The sequence below is a fragment of the Passer montanus genome, unplaced genomic scaffold (genome assembly GCF_014805655.1).
Source record: "Passer montanus isolate IOZ18808 unplaced genomic scaffold, ASM1480565v1 scaffold58, whole genome shotgun sequence".
In the NCBI taxonomy this organism is placed as follows: Eukaryota; Metazoa; Chordata; class Aves; order Passeriformes; family Passeridae; genus Passer; species Passer montanus.
This window is the reverse complement of record NW_024370816.1, coordinates 4,824,159-4,833,842: the sequence shown is the minus strand read 5'-3', so window position 1 is coordinate 4,833,842 and position 9,684 is coordinate 4,824,159. Positions and strand designations below refer to the sequence as shown.

At 42.0% G+C, this 9,684-nt stretch overlaps 1 protein-coding gene across 4 annotated transcripts in view; it reads left to right on the top strand.

Annotated features, from left to right (window-relative positions):
* Window positions 1–16: 16 nt before the first annotated feature.
* Window positions 17–9,684, top strand: part of TPR (translocated promoter region, nuclear basket protein) — a 33,983-nt gene continuing 24,315 nt past the window's right edge. For 3 of the 4 annotated variants that reach the window (XM_039726375.1, XM_039726377.1, XM_039726376.1), the window contains exons 1-12: window positions 46–196; window positions 2,120–2,224; window positions 2,650–2,723; window positions 3,909–4,005; window positions 4,240–4,343; window positions 4,832–4,996; window positions 5,217–5,309; window positions 5,430–5,510; window positions 6,531–6,618; window positions 7,106–7,246; window positions 8,020–8,111; window positions 9,083–9,280. In XM_039726375.1, the coding sequence (XP_039582309.1) occupies window positions 46–196; window positions 2,120–2,224; window positions 2,650–2,723; window positions 3,909–4,005; window positions 4,240–4,343; window positions 4,832–4,996; window positions 5,217–5,309; window positions 5,430–5,510; window positions 6,531–6,618; window positions 7,106–7,246; window positions 8,020–8,111; window positions 9,083–9,280 (1,389 nt within the window). Of the gene's footprint in view, window positions 197–2,119; window positions 2,225–2,649; window positions 2,724–3,908; window positions 4,006–4,239; window positions 4,344–4,831; window positions 4,997–5,216; window positions 5,310–5,429; window positions 5,511–6,530; window positions 6,619–7,105; window positions 7,247–8,019; window positions 8,112–9,082; window positions 9,281–9,684 lie in introns of all 4 variants that reach the window. The other variant, XM_039726374.1, reaches the window with a different exon arrangement.

Genomic DNA, 9,684 nt, shown 5'->3' with positions numbered 1-9,684 from the left:
GGAAGCGGAAGCGCGGCCGGCGGCGGGCGGCGCTGAGCCGGAGCCATGGCGGCCGTGCTGCAGCAGCTCCTGGAGCGGGCCGAGCTCGCCAAGCTGCCCCGCGCCGTGCAGGGCAAGCTGGAGCGCTTCTTGGGCGACCAGCAGGGCGAGATCGACGGGCTGCGGGCCCGCCATGAGCGCTTCAAGGTGGACAGCGGTGAGCGCGGCCGGCGGGGCCTCCGCTCGGGGCAGGCGGCGCGGGCTCAGCGCGGAGCGCGGCTCGGTCTTCCAGAGGCTCTCGGGGGGGCCCTGGGCTGGGAGAGGGCTGGGAACGGGCCTGCAGTGGCACCTGATCGGTGTTTGTCTCGCTTTGGCTCCTGGAGTATATATTTCTTTTTTCTTATTTTTTTTTCTCCTCTTGCTGGTGGTTGTTTGGTGTTTTTTTTTCTTTTTGCTAAGGGACATTTAGGGTTAAAACTTCGTTTGCAGTGGGCTTAAAGAACAGCTTTTCGCCAGGTTTTGAACTGCCATTGGTACACACAGATTTGATGAGGAGCAGCAGACGGAGCTGGGGAAGGGTCTGGAGCACCAGGAGGGGCTGAGGGAGCTGGAAAGGGGCTCAGCCTGGAGAAAAGGAGGCTCAGGGGGCCCTTGTGGCTCTGCACAACTCCTGACAGGAGGGGACAGCCGGGGGGGTCTGGCTGTGCTGCCAGGAACAGGGACAGGAGGAGAGGGAACGGCCTCCAGTTGTATCATGGAAGGTTCAGGTTCAGTTTGGGGGAAAATCCTTTGCTGAAGGAATCCTTTACAGCTGCCCGGGGCAGGCGTGGAATCCCCATCCCTGGAGGGCTCTAAAAGCTGTGTGAGTGCAGCATTTGGGGACATGGGTCAGTGGTGGCCTTGGCAGTGCTGGGCCATGGTTGGACTCTGATCTCAGGTGTCTCTTCCAACCCAAACAGTTCTGTGCTTCAGAACTGTTGTGGAGCAGAAATACAGCTGTGTTCCCACAGCTCTCAAACAGCCTTAGGTTTATACTTTACTGTTCAATTCCTTTTTGTAAAATGGCCCTGATGGAATCAATGTTTTTATATTGATTTGGAGATGAGTTGATAACAGAACAGTAACACCAGCAGAGAGCAGGAGACAAGAGTGTGAGGTTGTGAGTGTGAGTTAATTTCTAGAGGATGTGACATACTTCTGATGGTTCATACTTCTCATACTTCTTTACTTCTCATACTTCATACTTCTTTATTTCAACCTTTCAGTTTTCCAGTCTGGAAATGTATTACTAAAGTGTGGTGTAAATTAAGGTAACCCACAGATTTTAGCAAGTTACTCTCTTCCAGATCCATTCTTCTCATGTGTGGCAGGAGGAGCAGCATTATTTGAAACTGTAATGTATGAGAGGAAGAAGATAAACAGGCATCCCTCAGCCCATCCTGCCCAAGAGTGGGATTAGTTCTGTTTTTACATTTTACACTGAAGCTCCATGACACAGTTACTGTTTTAGATCACAAAAATTCACATCTAATTATTTTTTTTCACTGCTAAAGGAATAGAGCCCACGAATTAATTTTAAGATGTCTTCATTAAAAGTTTCCCCAGATCAAATCCCTTGATACCTGGGGATTTGGAGATTTTATTGTATATGTATGGAAATACTCCAGAAATAAAAGAAGTTTTAAGCTGATGAGCCCACACTGCATAATTGGGCTGAGACAACATCTGTGGTTACATCAAAAATGTTAAGGAACTATTTAGATTAATTAGGTTCTTATTTGATGGGTCATTTCACAGAATCATGGAATGATTTGGGTTGGAAGGGACCTTAAAGCTCATCTCATTCCACCCCCTGCCATCAGCAAGGACACTTTCCACTAGAGCAGGCTGAAACATATCACAGTTTCTGGAAAGATACCACTTGTCATACTAGCAAAGTGTTTTAAACAGTGTTCTCTATGTGGAAATGCAGGTTTTTGCCTTCCAAAATGTTGTGGGGTTTTGGTTTTTTTTGCTTCCTTCATATTCTGTACAGATTCTTTGTATTTCTGTATATTCTTTTTAAAATGCTCCTTGGTAAAGGTGAGAAAGAAAAAAAATGCGTATTTTGTAAAACTGAGATGATTTTGTTGTTTTGCAGAACAACAGTACTTTGAAGTGGAGAAGCGACTGGCTCAGAGTCAGGAGAGACTTGTAAATGAGACCCAGGAATGTCAAACTCTGCGGGAGGAGCTTAAAAAGCTTCGTAAGTGTAACTGTGTAACATCCTCAGGTGTTGGGCAGGACCTTCACCTCCAGCCTGATGTTGTGGGCACTGCCTCAGGTTTTACTCAGGAGCTGAAAATCTCCCATCAGCTGCATTCGCAGAGGTGTGGTTTGGTGGTGTGTTCAAGCCAGCCTTTTTCAATGGAATCTTTTGTTCTCCTGGCAAAGCAGCCCCTTGCTGGGTGGTGGCAGTGCAGTGGGCTGTGTGTGCATCCTCACTGAAGGTGCTTCTGCTCTCAGCATTGCCTTGGTCTGCCCCAGCACCCCTGCTCCAGCCAGGGCGGGCTCTGGCATGCTTCTCTTTTGCTAAAAGTGTTTGTCAGGGAAATTGTGGCTCCGTTGCACTTGGAGGGTGAGTTCTGTCCCATCCTAGTGGAGATCCCTGACTGCTGTTCCTTCCCCCAGATGAGCAGCTGAAGGTGCTCAATGAGAAGAACAAGGAGCTCGAGGCTGCCCAGGACCGGAACGCGGCCGTGCAGGTACTGCTGGGCCTTGGCCAGGGGCTGACTCCTGGGGCTCCCTGGCCCTTTGCAGCACTGAATGCACTCAGCTCCCAATGGAGAGATCAGGATCAGCACCAGTATGAGCTCAGGGAGGTGTTTACATGCCCGTGGGGCGTGTGTGCAGCACAGAGTGCAGTACTGAATGCACTCAGCTCCCAGCAGAGAGTATCAGGATCAGCACCAGTATGAGCTCAGGGAGGTGTTTACATGCCCATGGGGCGTGTGTGCAGCACTGAATGCACTGTATGCACTCAGCTCCCACTTGAGAGTATCAGGATCAGCACCAGTATGAGCTCAGGGAGATGTTGATGTGTCCATGGATATGTGTGTGCAGGAAAATTGCAGGAACTTTTAAAGTAAAAGGATTATTTTAGCAAATTGAATGACAGGTGAGCAGGTGCTTTTGTTACAGCTTGGATGGATTGTTCCATTCCAGCTGAAACCTGTTGTGAAGTGACTTTAAACCAAACCCTCATAATTCAGACAAAGGTATAAACAAGAGCTCTGTTTTTCCCCATCCTTTCCCACACTCTGGGACAGTTTTTCTTGTGTTATGCCCAAAAATCACTGGGTTGCAGGATGAGTCACTTGAGCTGGCTGATCCAGCAGAACAGTAATTTTGAAGCTGAAAGCTAAAACAAGTTTATTTAGATGATTTTTCCACAATGAGAGATGGATCTTGCTCCCCAGAGGAGCTTACCTGGGCCTGACTGAGGTGCTTTGTAGTGATACCTTGAGGGCAGAGACAGTGTAGCCTGTAAATGATCCAAGATTGTTGACTTTGTTTTGATTTTTATATTGGTGCATGTAAATTGCATTGTTTGTTTATGTTGGTGCATTGTTTATATTAGTGCATGTAAATTGCATTGTCATTCCTTGTTTACTCTGTTACCCCTTTTATTTAACCAAACAAAGCTGTTTCAGGAAATTCTTGTCTGTTACAGCTTGTCTTTCCAGGAATATTAAAATGAAATACAGTTTTGAACAGCTCCATTGTGATTTCCCTGCCCACTCTAAGCCTCTTATCCCAGTGTTCAGTTGGCTGGGGCAACTCACTGAGGTTTAGCTGGCTGCTGTGTGGTTGTGAGTGTAAGCAGAGGCTATAAACTGTTCCAGAGGGCTGATCACATTTCTTAATTGCCCTTCTGCAATCTTTTTCAGAGCCAGTTAGTTCGAGAGAAGGAAGAGCTGGAAGCTGAGAAGAGAGACTTGGTCCGGACAACTGAAAGGCGATCTCAGGAAGTGGAACATTTAAATGGTACAGCCAGGAGCACAGTCAGTTAATGCCAGGAAATAACACAGACATTGCAGAAAGACAGCAGTTTGGTGCAAAAAAAATTGTTTTTCTCCATTTAGAAATGTGTCTTATACAATATCTTAGTGCCCAACATGCAATTACATACAAAGTATCTTGCCTGTTGTCATTCTTTACAGTTTAGTAATTGAAGCTGTTACACAACAGGTTTTGCTAACACTGATTTCTCTTCTCCAGAGGATGTTAAACGCTTAAATGAAAAGCTCACAGAGGCAAACACAGAAAAGGCAAAACTTCAGCTAAAGTTGGATGAGCTTCAAACATCAGATGTTTCCATGAAGGTGAGTAGGGCTATATAAGCACAATGTGTGTTCTGCATTTTTTGCGTGTGATGTAATCACCTTTTTGTTTTGATTCCTTGCAAAGTAGGTCAAGTGAGTGCCTGTTATTTATAGCAAATTCTTCTATTATAAAATTGGTGGCTGTGACTAGAAGTGAGATCTGTATTCCTGGAACACAGGGGCTATCAGGCTGGGCAAACATGTCCAGCCCTTCTTGGTGGCAGTGGAAGGAAGGACTGCTAGGAAGGACTTCAGCTCCATGAAGGGAGGTAGAAAGGAGAAAAATAATTAGCTGCGAACCTGTACCATTACTTTGTGGGCAGAATAAACTCCATAAAGAGAAGAGGAAGAAACAAAAATCTCAATGTAATAATTAATTTCCTCTAAAAGGCTACTAATCTTGTTCATGTTCCCAACTGATTTCAATTTGGAGGAAACTAACTCAAATGGCAGGAACCACCACAATCACACTGCAATTCTCTTTTCAGTACCGGGAGAAAAGGCTGGAGCAAGAGAAGGAGCTGCTGCTGAACCAGAACACATGGCTGAATGCTGAGCTGAAAGCCAAAACAGATGAACTGCTCCATACTGCCAGGGAGAAAGGCAATGAAATCCTGGAGCTCAAATGCAGTCTGGAGAACAAAAAGGAGGAGGTAATGTAATTACTGAATTTTCATTTCTTAGAAAGTATACCACCTGATTAACTGTATTAAAGCCAATACTTTAATGACTGTATTTGAGTGACCCTGTATGCTCTTTCAGTAACTTTGGGGTTTATTTTTAAGTTAAAAACAATGAGACAAGTATTTTCCAAAATAAACTGGACTAGGAGCCAGAAATCTTATTTAGTGTCCTTATTTCGTCTCTGAATAGGTTTCCAGAATGGAGGAGCAGGTGAACAGCTTGAAACAGTCCAATGAAAACCTCCAGAAGCATGTTGAAGAACTTTTGAATAAACTGAAGGAGGTGAGACAGCTTGAAATATGTTAAACAGCATTAGAGTTGCTCCTACAAATCAAACAATAAATGAGTGAAATAGAAATTAATGGAATGCTCCCCTACCCTGTCTCCTCTTTCATTTGTCAGGCAAAAGAGCAGCAGACAAGCATGGAAGAGAGATTCCACAATGAACTGAATGCCCACATGAAATTATCCAATTTGTATAAGGTGAGTTTGTTAATTCTGTTATAACTGTAGTAGGGTCCGAATCTTACATAATGCAGGCCAACTTGGAGGTTTTTTTCCCCACAAAATTTGGATGTGGAAAGGCTAACTTCCATTGCAGGACTTTGTGAAACATGCAAAACATTGATTTCTTTGCTGCTGTCTTAGTCAGCATTTAGGCTCTTACATTGTTTGGATTATCGTGGAGAATAAGCAAAACTGGCGTTGAAATAGTAATTTTATGCCAACTATTTTGAGGATTCATGTTGTAAAAATGTGGTTATGTGTTAGGATCTATTGGAAGGTAAAAGTTTATGTGGAAAGTATGACGGTGCAAGAGATTTTTCTGAGTTAGAAGTTCATTTCTGAGCACTGCAAGTGTTGGTGATTTGGTTAGAACCCAGCTGAATGTCCTGTACTGTGTCAAAGACACACCGTCTAAACAAGTAATATTTGTTCTGCTTGCTCAAAGAGTGAAAAAATACCCTGTAACCTTCTGACTATGTCAGGTGAAATGTACAACTGCTTGCTCTTTGGTTTGCACGTTTTAGTGTACAGGTTACTGAGCTTTGCTTTGTGAGCTATCTTGCACAAATAGATACCCAAATAAACATTGTACAGATTTGCACTTGGGACATCTCAAGCTGGAAGCAAATAAATAGAAACTGTTATATAATGAGTTCCTAAAAATACCATTTTTTCAGACTGTTTGAAATAGCGTACTGAAAATTCCCAATTTTCTTTAGTCAGAAGAAGGAAGGAGCCAGCAGCAGCTGTAAACAGCTGAAAGCCATACATTGTGTTGGGAATTGCCACATCAAATCAGTGTCTGATCCTCCTTACTCTCAAGCAGTTTGCATCAAAGTGAGACAATCCACATGGAAAGGATTGGCCAGCTTGGGTGACTCTTTCAGTATTTTTTGCAGAAAACTGTGTTCATGACTTGTGGTCAGTTTAGGCTTTGTTGTAAACATGGCGCTGCTGTTGCTGTGTACTAAAGGTGAGCTAAAATGCTTTCTTCAGAGTGCTGCTGATGACTCAGAGGCAAAGAGCAATGAGCTGACAGGAGCAGTGGAAGAGCTGCACAAGCTCCTGAAGGAAGCAGGTGAAGGTAAGCTGGCAAAGGGAGTAGTGCAGTTGGGTTCCTTGGAGTACCTTGATGCTCTGAAAAATGGGGTTTTTGTGTTCCTGAAAGAAATTTCATTGGGGTTTTGGGGTGATGGAAATATCAGTCCCTTTGTAACAAAAGCTATACCTGACTAGTTGAATTTACTGATGGTTGGGGAACTATTTTCAAATACACCTGGAATTTTCCTATGGATTTTGATGAAAGAGTCTTAATTTTGCAAGATACGTCTTCAGTTTAGTTTTTTGCTTTAGGTTCCTTTTCACTGCTAAGGACAGTTAATATTTTTGCCTTTTTCTAAGCAAGGGTGATAGGCAGTGGTTCATGCTTTTCTCACACTGCTGAGTTTTCTTATCAGCATGAACTTCTGCAGTTCATATAAAGTAAAATTTAAGATATACAACTAAATTCTTATACTTTTAAAATAAAAATCAATCCCAACACATAACCTGCTTGTCTGATTGAATTTTAGCTAATAAAGCAGCCCAGGAACATTTGGCTGAGGTGGAGGAGTCAAAAGCCACCATGGAAAAGGAGCTGAGAGAGAAGATCAGTAAGCTGGAGAAGGAGCTGGAGAATGCCAATGATTTACTGTCAGCTACAAAGCGCAAAGGTGGGATAAGCTGGCACCTGAAATACAGAAACTCTGGGGCTTTTGTGACCTTTCAAGGATATTGTGCTGAATTTCTCTAAGAACCAGCTGCATTAATCTAATGTAATCTTTGGTAATTTCTAATAACTCATTTTAGAAGGTTTTTCATATGTGCTTATATATGTATATAAATATACTCCCCTCAGTAGAAAGTGCATTTCTGTCATCGTTTTTTGAAGTTCTTTTGTTAATCTGTTATCTTTTCAAAGAAAATGGAGAGGAAACTTTTCTTCAAGGCTGAATCAGTGTGCTTTTAGTGGTTGTCTGGAGAGGGAAGTGGAGATGATAAAATAGTGTTATTTTTCTCTTTAAAAAAGGCAGCAGTGAACAAACCTCTTGTCCTTAAATTTGTGTTTAACATTACATTTTGCTCAGTATTCACTGTTTTAGCTCTGTCCTTTTTGGTGTTTGCTATGTATCCATGGTTTCTAAAGGATAGAGAGCAGGAAGTAACAGAGGCATGGAGTACATTTGCTGTATCCCTGGGTTAATTTAATGAAACTAAGCCAGTGCTCTGCTGCTCCAAAACTCTGACAGTGTGATAAAAAATCTGAGGTTGAGCGTTGCTCCAGCTATTTCAACTGCTCATGTTTTGAAATTATTTAAATGTTAGGAGTCCTAGTAGCAACAGCTTTTCAGCAATTCAAATAAAGCCAGTCAGATCTGATATTTAAGAGTGTTTCTGATGGGGATTATTGCAGCTTTGGATGGTAATTGTGGGGTTGTGTCTCCAGGAGCCATCCTGTCCGAGGAGGAGCTGGCAGCTATGTCTCCCACTGCTGCAGCAGTGGCCAAAGTGGTCAAGCCTGGCATGAAGTTAACTGAGGTGAGTGAGCACAACCTCTCCTGCAGCAAAGCCCTTGCATGCCATCAGTGACACTCTGAGAACAGAAAGGTTCAGGCTTGGGGCACTCTGTGGGTTTGGGGTCATGCCTGATGAAGGCAAGGAAGTCTTACTCGAGGCAGACTTCTCTTGCCAAGTTACTGAGATTTTTTTCAACATGCCTTACAGTTTTTGTGTAGTAAATCAAATTCAGAAATAGGTGGGTTTTCTTAATATAAACTTACTTTCTATGTGCATTTTTGGCAGGAGCAGCCTTTTTTTGCTTACTTACATAATCTTTTAATCTGTACTGCTGTGCTTTTGGCCTCTACTTGCAAACAGTTAACATAGCAATAGGTCATACAGGTTCTAGGGGGTTTTCCACTTCTGTTTATGCAATTTGTGTTGTTACTATTTGTTACTGATTGTTTTGTCCAGCCATTAAATTCCTCTATGCTGTTACTGGTTTTGATATTTCTGTTGTCTTAAATGCGCTTTAGACTTACATCTTTTATTTAGACTTTTTTATTGCAGACAGTTGCACTATACAGTTTGCCATTTTTAAATTAATATGTGTAACTTCTTTTCTTTGATATGAGTTCTAGAACTATATTTTTAAAGTCCACCTTGTTTTTCTGAATTAACTAGCAGCCATTAAATTCCTCTATGCTGTTACTGGTTTTGATATTTCTGTTGTCTTAAATGTGCTTTAAACTTGCACCTTTTATTTAGACTTCTTTTACTGCGGACAGTTGCACTATACAGTTTGCCATTTTGAAATTAATATGTGTAACTTCTTTTCTGTGATATGAGTTCTAGAACTATATTTTTGAAGTCCAGCTTGTTTTTCTGAATTAACTATTTCAGTTGTGTAAAATTGCAGTGCCTTCAGGTATGAACTGTATCATTACCAGTGGTTTTTAAAGAGATCTGTACAGGCGTATTAAAACCAAACCAAAACCTTTTTGTTGCAGCTGTACAATGCCTATGTAGAAACTCAGGATCAGTTGCATATGGAGAAGCTGGAGAATAGGAGAATCAATAAATATTTGGATGAAATAGTGCAGGAAGTAGAAGCCAAAGCCCCAATCCTAAAACGTCAGCGTGAAGAATTTGAGCGTTCCCAAAGAGCTGTTGCGAGTCTGTCTGCAAAGCTTGAACAAGCTATGAAGGTCAGTATAAAATCAAATATTTATTTGGAATTTATATTTTCAAAATAGAATTTTAGAAAACAAATTAATTTTAAAATCTTTAAACGTAATTGCTGTTGTAAGTGTATGAAATGGATCTTTCAGTCAACTTTTATTATGGGAAAAGACGTGTTGGACTTTCTGGCTTGCGATTTCTGGAATTGTACAAAGTATTTTACAGAACCAATGTGTCTTGTAGTTTTTTTATAGTGGTGATTTAGTCTCTGATTTTCTGGGAGAGTAGATTCACTGCAAACAAAGTTTAGTGTTTATTTGACATAAAATTGGACTTCAGTGCTCCCTTCCCACTGGTTTTAAAGCATGCACCAGTACATTACAAAGGAACATGACTTATGATTCCAGAAGACCTGGAGTTTAACCTTGGG